The sequence below is a fragment of the Caloenas nicobarica genome, chromosome 16, assembly GCF_036013445.1.
Source record: "Caloenas nicobarica isolate bCalNic1 chromosome 16, bCalNic1.hap1, whole genome shotgun sequence".
Taxonomy (NCBI): Eukaryota; Metazoa; Chordata; class Aves; order Columbiformes; family Columbidae; genus Caloenas; species Caloenas nicobarica.
Window position 1 is genome coordinate 11491818 of NC_088260.1, and position 15971 is coordinate 11507788.

General features: G+C 53.3%; 1 protein-coding gene across 1 annotated transcript in view; it reads right to left on the minus strand.

Moving 5' to 3' along the window:
* Positions 1-4702: 4702 nt before the first annotated feature.
* Positions 4703-15971, minus strand: part of RBM19 (RNA binding motif protein 19) — a 64212-nt gene continuing 52943 nt past the window's right edge. The window contains exons 24-25 of the mRNA XM_065646267.1: positions 13844-13956; positions 4703-5098 (exon numbers count right to left, since the gene is read on the minus strand). Coding sequence (XP_065502339.1) covers positions 13865-13956 — 92 coding nt within the window. The 3' untranslated portion in view covers positions 4703-5098; positions 13844-13864. The remainder of the gene's footprint in view (positions 5099-13843; positions 13957-15971) is intronic.

The following is a 15971-nucleotide window of genomic DNA, read 5'->3' on the forward strand; positions in this document are numbered from 1 at the left end:
AGGAAAATATTGGAGGAAAATATTGGAGGAAAATATTGGAGGAAAATATTGGAGGAAAATATTGGAGGAAAATATTGGAGGAAAATATTGGAGGAAAATATTGGAGGAAAACAAGGAAGAGCACCTCTGCACAGGGAAACTTCTGGCCTAAGGTACCTTCCAGCTTTTCCCCCAGTTGGGCTGGCCCCTGGGTGCAGCTCATCACAGCTATGTGATGAGCCTGGCCAAGCCCTCCCAACCAGCCCCACTTCCAGCAAAGCTACAAAGCCCAGGTCAACTCTCTTGCTTCACTACTGCCTTGTAAAGTGATGTATCCTCCTTAAGGAGCCAATATAAGCTGCAGGTGCCCTCATTGCCACACCTTCTGAAGGCGTTGCCAACTCATTGCAGCCAGCTGTGCGGATTTGGTCCTTCTCCCAGCTGTGTAAGGTCCACCTCCACCCCCCAGAGCCACCAGCTCCCAAAGGCCAGGCTGGTGCATCCACACCACGGTTGGCTGATGGACCTTCAGCGAGGTCTCGCCCAGCTGCCAAAACCCATCTGGGCCGGGTCCAACACGGCCGTCATTGTCACATGGCAGCGAGGATTGACCATGGAGCTGCTGGGAATGACATCCTGGGGGAAAAGTGCTCTGTTTCCACAGCCCTGGGGTGGGTTTGGACAAGAGCCAGTAATGAAGCGATGATCCCGGGGCAAAACTGGCCATTTTTGTGATTATTCTGCCACAACTTGGGGGCACTGGGGGGGACACGCTGTTCCCGGCGGTTGGTTTCAGGCTCTTTCCTGAGAAGCTGCTGTGACTGCATGTGCTGTATCTCTCACACTTTCCCGACAGTCCCAATCTCCCTGTTTTAACCTTATTTTCCTGTATCTCAATGCGGGGGGGTGGCCCTAAAGAGCCAGGCTGGTGGCAGTGCTGTCCCGGTGGTCCCCAGGCACTGACATGAGCCCACGTGTTCTGTCCTGCATCCATCCCTCCATCCATACATCTCTCTATCCATCCCTCCATCCATCCATCCCTCCATCCATCCCTCCATTCATACATCCCTCTATCCATCCATCCCTCCATCCATCCCTCCATTCATACATCCCTCTATCCATCCCTCCATTCATACATCCCTCTATCCATCCCTCCATCCATCCATCCCTCCATCCATCCCTCCATCCATCCATCCCTCCATCCATCCCTCCATCCATCCCTCCATCCATCCGCTGGGCACCTCGGCCGCCTGATAAACCCCTAATGAACCTCCCAACACCGCCTCTTCCCAAAGAATAAACCAGCCCTGGCCCAGCCGGTTAATATTTAACTGAATAAGGGCCATAAATATGGAAAATGGGACTTTTAATTAAATAAGCAGCTTTTAAAAGGGCCCTTGGGCCGAAGAGGCTTTTGTTTAAATATGATTGATTTGACATGTCCTTTCCCTCCGCTTTCTCTCACTCTCTCCCTTTCCTGCTCAGTGCAGGGACGGGAAGCAGGTGGGTGCACAAATATATATATAAAAGCAAACTCTTTACCAATACTTCTCAAAAAGTGGTACAAAAATACAGAATAAAAACACGGCCAAGCTGCCTGCACCCCTGCCTGCTCCCCAAAAACCTGCCTGTAGCCTCAAGCACACAGGTTTGGGGGTGTGGGAGCGCTTGGGTGGGCACCAGCGCAGGGACAGCCCTTCAGCTCATCACGGCTTATCTGATGTTTGAGATCTAAATTGAAGAAGAAAGTTTTCCCTGGCTGCTGAGCCCTCCTTACCCATCTCTGCCTTGGGTCTGGCCCCTCCGTGGTTTTCCCCGTGTAAGGTATGGTGGGTCCTTTACAGAGGCGATGGAGGGGAAACTGAGGCAGGGAGCAGGGAACGAGCTGCCGGGTCGGCAGCACGGCCAGGGGAAGGGACTTCATGCAGAGCTTTGGGGCCAGATTCATCCCCCCCAAATTCCAGCGCACACACACACACACACGGACTTTGGCTGCAAACGTGCAGTAAAAACAGGTCTCAATAGCTTTGCTGTTTGACATTTGAGTTTTACTCGCTGTAGCAAGCGGCACTAATTACTTCTTAGTTACCAGGCATGGCGGTGTGACCAGATCAGGGGTTTATGGAGTGCTCGGGAGCATCTCCAGGACACCGGAATTGGCTCTGTAAGAAACAGGAGCAGGGTGAAGTAACGGGAGGCTGAAGGTCAGAAATTATTGGGAAAAGATGGGAAGACTGGGAAGAAGACTGAGCAGGATCATGATAATTTGAGTCACCATCCCTGGAGGGGTTTAAACGGTGTGGTTCTTAGGGACATGGGTTAGTGCCAGGGATGGGTTAATGGTTGGACCCGATCATCTTGAGGGTCTTTTCCAACCAAAATGATTCTATGATTCTATAATTCTATTTTATGATTGCTGTGTAATGGTATAAACCAGAGCTGTGAGAGAGGACGCAGCATCTGTCCTCAGCTCAAGCAGAGCACGGAGAAGCTGGAAAAGGCACCAAAAGGCACCAAAAAGGACGTCCCCAAACCTGAATGGTGAGGAATGATTAAACTCCTGTATGGTTTGCTCTGCGTATTTTCCACCTGTGGTTCTCTCCATCCATTCCCTGTCAACGCCGTGGGCCCCTTCGCTCGGTGCAGCGGTGTCAGGTTTTGGCTGAGAGAGCCAAATTAATTACCTCTACAAACAACTGGGAAAAGCAAAGTATTCCCTGGACCTGTTGCTGCAATGGGATTTCATGAGCGAAGATGTGGAAATGGGGGAAAAACAAGAGAGAGCACTAACTTGGAAAAGAGCTGGTCAGGCTTCTCATCCCTTCTGGGCATCCCCAGGCAGGAAAATGTGGATCCAGGGGTACCCAGAGGGACGGTGACCTCAGCCTGGAGTCACACGGTGCTGCTGGTGGGACCTGCTCCCCCAGAAACCACCATGAGTTCAGCAACACTTGAGGCATCCACAGCTTTTCCCTGGGTTTGAGCATCCCCAGGGGTGACACAACTCACAGATGGCAGCCAGGTCTGACATCTGCCCAATGCTGGGGTCACCAGAGGTCTGTGGGACCAGGCAGGACCGGTGTCCATCACTGGTGGCACAGGGAGAGCCACGAGTCCCTTCCAGGCACCCTGGTGCGACTCTGGGCTCCCTGCGACACGCGACACCCGGCGCAAAAGGACGAGCTTCTGGGTTCAGTTTGCTTGGAGATAAATCACTTCTCCATGGCATCTAGTTTGGGTTCCCCGTTTCAGATGTCACCTCCCAGCCAATGTCCCTCCTGGAGGACAGCTTTCTCCTGAGCTGCCTTCCACCTACAGTGACGTACCTGAATTCTTCACACACATTGCTAAACGTCTTGTATTTTCCCTTTAAAACGTGTGAGGTGCTGCCTGGATGAGTGAGCGATGGGCAGCGGCTGCAGCCCGCCGCAGCACCAGCAGCTCCTCTCCTCCAAAGCACCCTCAGGCCCATCCAGCGTTGGGTGTCCTCTCTAAAACATTGCTCAGAGTCCTCGTTTTCCTCCTCTGAAATCTAGGCATGATGTACAGCTTTTGAACGGTGAAACATCAGTGAATCCTGGTGTTCCCTTGATCCTTGGTGCCTAAAATCACCTTCTCCAAGCCCTTCCCCTCCGGTGTCCGTGTCCTGCTGGGAGGACAAGGGACATTTCTGGAAGGGGCAGCTTGAGAGATGGAGCCAGGGGACAGATCCCTTTCCTGGCCAAGGCTTTCCTGGTTCTGCCCCTCTCCTAGAGCCACCGAGGATTTCCAGGTTTTCCTTTTAATGCCTGAAAAACCGGTTTGAAAAGCAGAGCCCACACCTTTCCCAGCTGGCTCCCAGGTAGGGGAGATGAGAGAAATCTACGGCTCATATTTGGAAAGGGGTGTCCCAGATGTCCCCGAGCCCCCGAGTCCATCACATGTGGTCCCTGCTGCAGTTGCCGCTGTGAAACTCGGCGCTTGGTCCTCAGCAGCACGAGGGCATCGCTCATCCACATCCCGCCGATCTCCGCGGATGCTGATGCCGAGGGATCCCAAAAAAACCCACCCCAAACCGCAGCCAGAACCCAGGCCAGACCAACCGAAGTGCTCGGCCTCAGCATTTTTGTGGATTCAGGCTCAACTTAAGCTCATGGGAGAAAAAACAATCCGGACACACAACTAAGAGAGACATGTCGCCCCAGGAGGGCTGATGCCACAAGCAGATATGACCACGGGGCCGCTCCTGGGAACATGAGGCCAAAGGCAGAACTCACCATGGCCGTGCAGAGATAGAGATTTAATTTTTTTAAAGGTATGCGGTTCTCAAAAAGAAAAAGAAAAAAAAAAAAAGACAAAAAGGAAAAAAAAAGGCCCTGTGTTTGCAGCCAACACGTGTAATCTGTTGCAGCCCTTGTCAGACAAAACAGTTTTGCCGTAAGACAGCGATTCCCAGAGGGGAAAGGGGCGAAGTGAAAATACTTTATCAGCTGCGTACATATGTAAAGCGGTACCCTGGTTGAAAAGCAAAGCCTCTTTTCCTTTGAAAGCCAGGAAGGGAGAGACGGGAGGCGATTGCCTGAGAGCGGGGACAGAAATGACACAGGCACAAAGCCGAACGCAGCAAACCCCAGGCTTCCCTCCTAAAATACGCTTATCTCCCTATCGCACCAAAAAAACCTACCTCGCTGCAGCAAATATGTGTTAAACAAACAAATCCAAAGAAACCTGAGATGTGACTCAGTTTGGAAAACTCTTAAAAAATATACATGTGATTTTTAATGTACAGTAATTATCATTTAATTCAGATATTACGAGTATTTTGCCAGAGTCGCTGGGGCCAGCAGGGAAGCGTCCACCTCCCCAAGTTTCTGTGCCACAAGGCTGGGTGGTTTCTGAGCTGAGGGAACTCGCATTCCTGCCCGAATTTAAGAGAAGATCCTCGGGCAGGAGCTGCCGGCAGACAGGAGCTCTTCCTCTTGCTCCAAATTCGAGGTCTATTTAAAAAGCCAGGAATAACCAAGACCTGGACACGCGGAATAAATCAGCCCTTGGGTTCCCAGGATGAGCGGACTTCACCGGCAACAAGTGTGCTGGCTACTGAGTCCCCAGAGGAGGCTTCTCCTTCTCCATCTATCACCTGAGAAGATGGGAAAAAAAATAAATTAATGCCACATAACAGCTCCCTGTCACCACCGTGAGACGAGATGGACTCAAGCATGGGACTGGGGGGGACACGACATGCCCAGCTCCATCCTGGGGATGATATTGGGATGTGTCCCATGAATATGGACACACACAGGCAGGAGGGAGGTAAGAAACGGGATGGGGGGAGGAACCAGAGGAAAAAAAGGAGAGAAAGAGGAGAAGAAAGGGAAGGAGAAGAGGTGGCGGGGGAAGAGGGACGGAGCACGCGCGCGTGTGCCCAGCTGGGCGATGCATCACATTGAAATTGTCCCGCATTAAAAATTCACCAGCCAGTGAATTTTCAAGGGATTTGTAGTAATTAGATGACAAAATGCTGGCAAATCTCAGGCTTGCCAAAGATGTTACTCAGGGGTCAAAGACTCGACACTTTTGGCTGGGTAATTTGTAAGTGTCAATCACACTCAGCCATCAGAGAGAAGGGAGAGATCTTGCGGTTGAATCCTAACGAAGTCCGAGGCTCCTGCCTGCTGTCCCCCTGCCCGTCCCCCTGCCTGCTGTCACCATCCCTCGCCTCCCGCAGCCGCACTTGCCGCCGGGCACCTGGGGCTCCAGGCACAGCAGCTGAAACACAGAGCGGGGTTGTTTGGTTTTTTATAATTAAAAAAAAAAAAAACCACAACGACTTCCCAGTTTTCATTTTTCAGCCCAAACTTCTGATGGGTGAAGCCCCTGCTCTGGTTTGCAGCTGCCTGGGGGGCGATGAGCCTGTCCTGTCGATCCTGCCGCAGCCTGGTGTCACTTCTGACACGGGCTTCAAACCACTGCTGGGACACTCCATCCTCCTGTTTCCCGGGATGTTTTTAGCCCAGGCTGACACACCGGGCTGGGTTCGGCTGAAAATGAAATTAAACCAGCTCCTGCCCGTCCCTGCCTCCCCATCAGGTGTTCTGGAGCCTTCGGAACCACCAGCACCATGAGCCTGGGGGAGAAAAGAAATTCCGAGGTTTTTCTACTTCATCGGCTTAGAAATCAGAGCACAAAATGGAAAATCCAAAAGCGCCACAAGAGATCTTGGCCCCGGCCTTACACTAAGTCTCCAGCGTGGGGCTCAGCAGAGCTCAGCTTTGCTGAGGCTCAGCAGGAGGGATGAGCCTGAGGTTAAGCCTGGGCTTTGCTGCTGGGTTTATCAGGGCAGGGGGGATCCCACAAAGGCAGGGGTATGGATGATGGGACACTTGGTGTATGGCTGGGACAGAAATCCCTTGTGGTGTTTTGGGCGAAGCTTTATTTTGCATTTTGGGGTTTGATTCATAAGTTGATGGAGTAGAAAACCTTCAGACTGGGCAGAGGGCAGCACCCGAGCGCTTCTCCAGCCCCATCAGCACCTGCTGCTGACACCGACTACACTTTAACTCTGAAAAGATTTCCAGTCAGCAAACACAGGAGAGGCAGGAGCACGATTTTCTCTCCATCTCTCGTGGCTGATAAAGCCGTCCTCATTCCACCTGCTAAACCCCACCTCCGGTTTTGGGCTGTAAGGGATGGTTTAAGCTGTAGGGAAGGGATGAAGGGACACAAGCTCCGCCGTGCTGCAGCTGCTGGGGCATCTCGAGCACCCGTCATACCCCAGGGAATGACACTGCACACCCCAAAAACCACTTCCCAACACATTTAAATAAACCAAGTCACAGGGGAAAAAAAAAAAAAAAAAAGGTTGGTTTGCTCCATGCCACCCAGTGCACTAAATTTTGCCAGTGTCCTCAGTCCAGCGGCACAGGGAGGAGAGGGGGTGATAGAAGGGCACAAGGAAAAATCGCCTTTATGATTTATTTTGAATCCATCACGATTCCTCGCTGCAGGACAGCGGGGCTGGAACATCGGGCTGCTCTCCAGCCATGGCGCTGCCCTATATACGGGAGCTGAGGGGACTGTAAAAGCGGCCGTAGGTTTCTCCTCAATTTAAAAAGTCATTTAACAGCCGTGAAGCCCTGCCTGGCACCCGGAGAAGCGTTCTTCCTCCCGCTCCAGCATTCAGAGCTTCTATCTGTGTATTTAAACAGCCGAAATCACAGACCCAGCTCTGCAGAGGGGCTCTTCCTTTTTTTTTTATTTTATTCTTTATCTTAACTTCATCTAACATCACATTGAGATGCTGCTAGAGGAACTTGTGGGGAAGCAGCAGGTGATCTATGGGAAGGGAGGACTCGGGAGCAGGGGGGGCCGGGGGCTCGCACAGGAGAAAACTAAGCAGCAGACAAAGCAAAATCTGCTTTTTAGTTGAGTGAAAATGAAGAAAAAAATTCTTTTTCCCTCACATCGCCTCTCCTGATACCCCTCTTGTGTCCCTGCTCTTACTTTCCCTGTGACAGGCAGCACCACGTGCAATTGCTGTCCTGGCAGCTTTGCCGGGGACGTCACATGTGGGGACATGGTGACACCTGCTTTGCAGGTCTGAGGCAGGGGAGGGGACACTGTCCCTTCTCTGGTGTCGTCCTCATCCCTTCTCCCCACTGGCATCGCTTCCCAATGTCACCAACTAAGGTCCCACTGTGCATGCACCCGCCGCAGCCAACCTCTGTCAATATTCTGCCTCTCCTCCCAGCTCCAGTTTGGGGCGAAAGCCTCCCCTATTAGCCAATTTGGATACCTATTTACCGCGAATTACTGAGCCTGATTATTATTCATGAACGGCTACGTCTGAAATCTCAAGCCCTGCGATTTCTCGCCCTCTCCAATGCATATATTTAGGGAAAACAGGAGACAGCGTGTCTCGGTCACACGCAGCCGCGCTCCGGGGAAAGGAAAGCTGCACGTTGCTTCCTCGCTCTCCGGCTCGATTTCCCGGCGAGGAAGGTGGTGGTGGGAGCTGGAGGGTGGTGGTGCCAAACACTGGTCATAGTGGGACCTGGAGTAAGGTCCAGACGCACCATAATATGAAGGAGAAGCTCATGCTCCCTAAATGCCAGGCAAATCTCCAGCTACATCCCAAAACCGCCCCCACAGGGTGATGCCACTTTGCTGCTGTCCTCTTCCATGACGGGGACCAGCAGGGAGTCACCTCGGCTGGGGCTGAGCCCGGCTGATCCGTGGCAATCGGTTACCCAGCGGCAACTCGTCTGATCCCTTAGACACCATTGGAATATTTTAATGCTGGCTGTAGGGACGGGAAAGGAGGTTTCTGCGCAAGGCGGGGAAATAGTGGGGCAGCAGCAGCGGCACCTCTTGGCTAATCCTCTGGCTGGGGAGAAGCAAACGGGGTTTGCAATTGCAAAGGGCTGGTGGAGGGAGGAAAGGAGACAATGAGGAGCTGCAGAAAAGCCTCGGCTGCCGGGTAGAAGAGGAGCTGGCAACAGACCTGCATGGCTGGCAGGGATGTAGGAAGGGGCACTGCACACAGCTGCTTCCACCTGTAGGGCTGCAAATGGGGAAACTGAGGCAGTGAGAGAAGGTCTCTGCGGGACAGCATCGCTCCGCCAGCAGCACGGCCGCCTCCGTGCTGCTCCTTCCATCTCAAAGGAGCAGAAACTGCAGCACTGAGGGGGTTTTTTTTCAAGCCCTAACCCTTCCTGCGTGTTCCCCGCCACATCTTGCGCAGGAACACAACTTCAAGCACACACAGACAACGCACATATTGCCTCTGCAGGCAGAGCAGCAAAGGTGGCAGAGCTGCCGGGGAGAATCATAGAATAGAATCATTTGGGTTGGAAGAGACCCTCAGGATCATCGAGTCCAACCATAACCTAACCTAACTCTAGTACTAAACCATGTCCCTAAGAACCTAATCTAAACACCTTTTAAACACCTCCAGGGATGGTGACTCCACCACTGCCCTGGGCTGCCTGTTCCAGTGCCCGACAGCCCTTTCCGGGAAGAATTTTTTCCTAATATCCGACCTAAACCTCCCCTGGCGCAACTTGAGGCCATTTCCTCTTGTCCTATCACTTGCTACTTGGGAGAAGAGACCAAGGGGACGGCGCCAGCAGCAACAGGCAGCAGGAAAGGTTTGAGATCTTGGAGCTCCTACCTGCAGCGCCGGGGCTGGGAAGCGGCAGGGATGGTGCAGGGGGATGTGAGCTCTTCCCACAGCCCTGCCAAAGGGCTGGGAAACGGCATCTGCGGTGCTCGCTGTTAAGAGACAGGATTGCTGGGTGCTTCGGCGCTTCCCAGAGCCCCGCGCCGTGGGGCACGCCAGTGAGGAAGACTTTGCAACAGCAGAATGGTGCTAAAGGGACGAGAAGAGCTGAAATTTGCGATCTAAGGCAGGACCAGCGCAATGGTGATGAAAAGAAACCACCCATGGCTGGGCAGAGGGATAGGGACACATAAAGCAGCAGGAATTCATAGAACTGTAGAGCAGTTTGGGTTGGAAAGGACCTTCAAAGCTCCCCCAGTGCCCCCCCTGCCATGAGCAGGGACATCTGCACCAGCTCAGGTTGCTCAGAGCCCCGTCCAGCCTGGCCTGGGATGTCTCCAGGGATGGTTCAGCCACCACCTCTCTGGCCAACCTGGGCCAGGCTCTCCCCACCCTCAGGGGCAACAATTCCTTCCTCATGTCCAGCCTTAATCTCCCCTCCTTTAGTTTAAAATTCAAGCCAGCAGCTGGGGAAAAAAACAGCAGGCGGAGCAGAACGTGACCTGCCCGTCTGTGCCTGCGCCGAGTCCCTGCGAGAAAAACCCCGCAGATTGTGGTGAAGAGTCTTGCAAAAGCTCTGTGAGCGATGCAGAGGGCACGGGAGCACGGCTGGGCTCCGGGAGCAGCGGGAGCATCGCTCGGCGAGACATCGAGCCCTGGAAGCAGAGGGACTCGCAGCAAACCCGTGGCCGGCTGGATGTTCTCTCCTTAAACAGATAACAGCCCCCACAGGCCTCTGGCAACAGGCAGCAACAAAGTCGAGCTAGTTTTACATTAAAACCCGTTAACCCTCTAATTCGGTAAAAAAGCTGCATTTGAATAATATCCTAATCCAATTCCAGAGCCGGCCCCGGGGAGGGGACACGGCGGGTGCCTGGGGACAGCTGCAGCCGTCACCGCTCCCGCTCGCCGGGGTCTCGCCCTGGACAAAGCCATCAAACCATGGCAAAAGAGGTGTGGGGCTTCAACCGGGGGTCTGCAGCTCCCCCCCCGGGGACCCTGCACCATACCCCAGGGTTTGCAGGGACAGGACAGGGCAAAAAACTCCAGTTTCAGGTCTCTGATGGTGCGAACACGCCTGGCACAAGCCCAGAGAGAACCCCAAGGCTCATCTGCTGGAGCCCGAAATAACCCGGGCAGCCCCCCGTGGTTCTCGGTTCCTGAATTTTGACATAATTGAATAATTTGAATCGGTTTTGCTCCTGTATGATTGTAAATGTAGGACGGTTGGTATCTCCAGCTCCTGCCGCAGAGCAACGGGTGGTGGCAGCTGCTTGTCCCCGCTGCCACTGGCCCAGCCTGGGCACAAGCGCCCACCCCAAAAAGGACACCCCGAGCAGGGGAGCATCGCACCCCAAAAGCACCCAGAGCTGCACAGGGCAGCCCAGGGGACCGACTGGTGACACCGACCCACGGTGACACCGGCCCTGCGGTGTCAAGGGCCAGCAAAGCGACAGGACTGGGGCTACAGCTCATCACCGCCCAATTACCGCAATTAATGTGCCATCGTTTGTTATAAACACAGCCTTTCTGGATAATAGTTACTGCTAAAAGAAACTATTATCTCTCCCAAACAAAATAAGTGTATTGCGATGTTGTTCAGCTGGAGAAGCACCATAAGAACGGCCAGTGGGAGACGATTTTCCAGGTTTAACAACATGGACAGTGAAGAGTTTGCATTATTTTATCATTAGGATTGTTTCGGATTGGGGAAAAAAAAAAAAGGGCAGTGGGGAGTGATGAATCTCCTGCAGAACTACTTAGGCATTCATTTTAATTCAGGGTAATTAGCAGGTATATGCTCATTTTCAGAAAATTAACCTTAAACCTGCTGTAATTTTAGGGGTGCAATATGTGGGATTCTCAATATGTAACAAAGAAGTCAAGGATTTGCTTGAGGAGGAGAAATTAACTCAAACTGTTCTCCAGAGCTGCGATCAGCACTTCCATAATTAATGTACGGGCATATATATATATATATATATATATATATATATCTGTATACACATACACAGCCGCCCTCCGCACACATCAAACAGATTTCCTTGATACCAAATTGCCTGAAAAATTAACCAATGTCAAACTGCTCAACAAGATAAGTATCATTAAGGGAAAAAGAAAATCTTCATTATGTTTGAAGGTGCAGTGGAAAAAAAAAAAAAAACAAACCACCCTCATGAATGTTTTCCAGCCTGTTTCCAACCCGGGAAATAACATGTTTTAAAACACATCAAAGGGTTAAATTAATTTTCATTAAAATTTAAATTTGAGAAGGCTCCCTCTCTTCTTCCCTCCCTCCTCCCCCCTTTGAACGTTTGACTGGCAACCATTTCATATTTCAATCTCAGCAGAACAAATTGAATTAGATGTTGAAACCAAACTCTGCTCTGTTCTCTAAAGCCTACATGCTCTGCTTGTGCTAATCCTTTTCGTCGCCGCTGCAGACCTCAGAGACGCTCAGCAAGAAACCTGCCCCACCACAAAAGACAATGAAGGGAGAGGGGAAAAAAAAAAAACAAGGAAAAAAAAAAAAAAACAGGGAAAAAACCCCCTCCAGGAAAGTCCAACCTCAACCTGCAATGCTGCAAAGCTTCGCTTAAATCGTGTGCTGGGTGACACACGTGCCTAGAAGGGACCTGCCGGCTCCTCCAGCCTCGGTGAAATGATAGAATCACAGAATTGTTTTGCTTGGAAAAGACCCTCAAGATCATCGAGTCCAACCATAACCCACCCCTGGCACTGCCCCATGTCCTGAGAACCTCATCTCTGTGTCTGTTCAACCCCTCCAGGGATGGTGACTCCACCACTGCCCTGGGCAGCCTGTTCCAATGCCCGACAGCCCTTTCCGGGAAGAAATTGTTCCCAAGATCCACTCTAAATACCCAGCCTAAAGCCCCGTGTCCCCACAGGGACCCCAGGACCACCAACAGGTCCCAATCCTCATGCCAGTGCAGACAAGGAGCTGCAGATGGAGCAGGGATGGAAACGGGAACATCACTCATCAACGCTGAGTACAAAAAAGGAAAAAAAAAAAAAGCTCGGCGCCACTTCGGCTGACACACTGACACCCCCTGTGACAGCTCCGACAGCTGTGCCTCAGTTTACCCACCTGTACACGGAGCACAAACCCTGCCTGCTGCAGGCAGGAGCAGGCAGTTTTTTACCCAACTCGGATTACTCCTGCGGGCACGGCAGCACCTTCCCTTCCATCCTCAGGGCCCCGGAAAGGCGGATTTATTAGTGGGGTTATTGGTCAGCTCCAGGCCTGGATGTGTTCACTATTCAGGCAGCCAACGGTGTTGAGGGTCGAACAGAAGTCGGGTAATAAGCAAGGCGATGAGCATCCTGCGGCTCGGTCGATTGGGTAGCAATGGGCAGGTACTGCTGAGAGGAAAACAGCCTCTCCAGCAGTAACGTGCATCAGGCACACAAACACAGTCCAGCGAGCATGGGGCGGCTTCCCAGGGCCGAGAACAGCACTGGTAGCACCCCAAAAACCAGGGGGCCCCTAGGATGAGATTTAGGACCCAGTGTCATCTCTGCAGCTGTGAAAATGGGAGCTGGAAGGTGTCAAAATCATTCCCTCAGTGGTGTCGAGCAAATCCAGCCTTGCTGGAGAAAGCGCCGCGGGCACTTTCTCCCCAGCATGAAGGATTTGTCAACCCAGTGTGCACTTGTCCCTCTTGGCCCTCTGTGATTTTCCCAGCATAGGACAGGGTTTTGTTACCATGGAAGTGGGTGCCGAGTCCTTCCGTGGATGGAAAATGGGGGCAGAGCGCAGTTCAAAGGGACCCTGGAGTCCCTCCAGTGCTTTTACTGCCCTTCTCCGGATGCTGTGGCTGGTGAACAGGTTTCCTACCAGCAATCCAGGGTTGCCACCGTGGCCACAAACACACACAAAGGAGACCTTGAACCCACACAGGGTTTGCTACAGGGGTCTCAAAAAGAGGTGGGGGGCTGGCTGACCCACATGGTGTTTGACCGCAGGGAGCTATTTAATCCTGGCTCCCTCCTGCCAACCTCTGCAAACCCATGCTCTGCAGCCTCGAGATGCTGCTCCAAGAAGTTCAAGAGGACTCAAGATGACATAAAATAGACCTTGGGGTGAACGGTGCCCATGGAGGGAGTGACGCCGCGGAGACCATGGGTGGTAGCAGGGAAAAAGCCTTTGCCAAACTATCTGTTTCATGGTGGCAGCTGCAGGTTGGTCTCCAAACAGGCGCTTTTTTTTTCTTTTTTTTTTGGCAGCCCATCTGTTCTCCTCCAACCACAGCAAGGGCCAATTCACGACTCGGCAGCGATTTCTGCTGCAACAGCAATTCTGCTGGCATCCCTTGCAGGAAAGCAAACACACTGGGGAGCAGACAGAAACACAAGCAGTGCGAGCTCTTGGTTCAACACGGAGCCTAAACCGAGCCCAAATCTGAGCTATACCCCCTGAGACCAGGGCTATGAACCTGCAGATGACAGTGAGGACAGACACCAGGCGGGACCCCAGCTTATATCTGTAGAGCCTTTGCAAACCCACCTTCTCCTCCTCCTGCTCTGCCAACCCTGCGGCAGCCCAAGGCTTTTTGACCGCAGCCCCACGGTGCTGGTACCCACCTCACCGATGCCAGGCGGCTGCTAAATGGCCTCGTCTTTGTTGTTCTCCTCCTCTTCCAGATGCTCCAGGATTTCATTCAAAACCTCTGAGCGTTTTCTCTTCTTTGGGGAGTCTGACCCGTCCCGGGTGGTAGTGAAGGGCATGCGGGAGAAGAAGAAAAGCAAAGATTACAAGCTGGACCCATGCACAACTGCCTTTAGCTCATCTCCTGCTGCCTCCAGCCCCCCTTACCCCCTTCCTAGGTAAAGCCCCCCCCCCCAGGTATCTTTTATATCTCCCCACCAGCAGGACACCCTGGCTGGAGGTGTCACTCCGTACCCACCACCTGTGTGCCAGTTCAGAGGTTTTGCTGGAAGCAAACGGCCCCAGAGTCCAAACGGGCTCCTTGGTGACACTGACCCTTCCCACCGACCCCAATTCACCCCTAGAATCACAGAACGGTTTTGGTTGAAGGGACTTTCAAAGCTCCCCCAGTGCCCCCCCTGCCATGAGCAGGGACATCTGCACCAGCTCAGGTTGCTCAGAGCCCCGTCCAGCCTGGCCTGGGATGTCTCCAGGGATGGTTCAGCCACCACCTCTCTGGCCAACCTGGGCCAGGCTCTCCCCACCCTCAGGGGCAACAATTTCTTCCTCATGTCTGGCCTGAATCACCCCTCCTTTAGTTTAAAACCATCACCCCTTGTCCTGTCGCAACAGGGCATCTCCCCCCTTGGCTGGCAATGGCTGAGGGCACGAGGACAGCGGGGCAGGGATGTCTCTGTGTCACTCCTCTTGTCCCGCACCAACAGCACCATCCTGTGATTCCCCGGCATCGCCACGCTCCCCAAACCGCCATGGGGCACAGCCCCCAGCACACATCCCTCCCCATGGAGGGGGGCGAGAAACCTCCCCGGGGGATCCCAGCACCACAGCAAGCATCTTGACTGGTGCCGGGGCTTTGTCACAAAGCCATTTGGTCCCTGTGCTGAGCCCGATGTCAGCGTCATCTTCTCTCCGCCGGGCACGACGTGGCCCCTCGGCAGGAGCCGCGGCACAGCCCCCACTCCCCCCGTTCGCTCCCCAGCCAGCGGCTCTCGCTTGCGAGCAGCACATGGAGAACAGCTGTTTAAATCCTGCTTTCAGACATCAAAAGCCTCGCTGGGTTTCTCAAACAAACAAACATACCATAGGACTAAAGAAAAGGTGTAAAATAAATAAATGGAACAAGCTGTGCATTTTCTTTTAGTATTACAGCTGCTGCGGGAGATAAACAACAAGTAAATGTCACAAAACATCAATACAGGAGAAATTAACCTGACAAAAGCTCACACCCCCCCCCCCCCCCCGCCTCCCCCGCAACTCCCAACAATTTTGCATTTCTGGAGTTCCCATCTAATGATTTTATTTTTCAATTAATTCCTTGACAGAGCGCCAGAACTCACCTCCCTCCCCGCTGCGGGCTGTGGAGATGGGCAGGGGATGGGGGTGCTGGTGCCCCCCACCCTGCTGAGCTCAGGGGAGCTGAGGGGGGTCCCAAGGTGCCACCCTGGGACCCTCCAGCGGCTCTTCTCAGTTCAGTCACCCAAAGGGACAAGGGACAACCCGCCCCGGAGGAAGGTGCCAGCTCGGCAATTCTGCCCTCCCAGCTTCCACTCCCCCCCCAGCCTCATTCTCAGGGCTTGGAAGCAGCATCAAACGTGGTCTCAGCTCCCAAATCCACAGCAGGGAAGAGTGTGTCCCCCACTTGCCACCCCTTCGCCATGACCCCAATGTGTCCCTTGCAGAAAGCCTGCATGGAGGTGATGATGGGGCTTGCAGGGTGGAGGGGATGCAGGATGCGGGATCCTGGATGCGGGATCCTGGATGCGGGATGCTGGATGCGGGGTGCTGGGAGCTTGGGGAGCACCCCTAAGCAGTGGGGTGCACCCTCCTGTGGCGTGGGCAGGGGGCTGGTGGGGCAAATAGCTCCAGATTCACCATCTCGGCCACAGCGCTGCTGGGGAGAACTGGGAGCATCCCCCCATCCACCTAACAAGGAGGAAAAGGGGAGGAAAAAAAAACCCGCAACCCCAGGAGGGTGGGGAAGCGAATTGGTTCGCCTTCCGTTCTGCTGCTCCAAGCTGGTTAAGGTTTGCCCGCTAACGATCC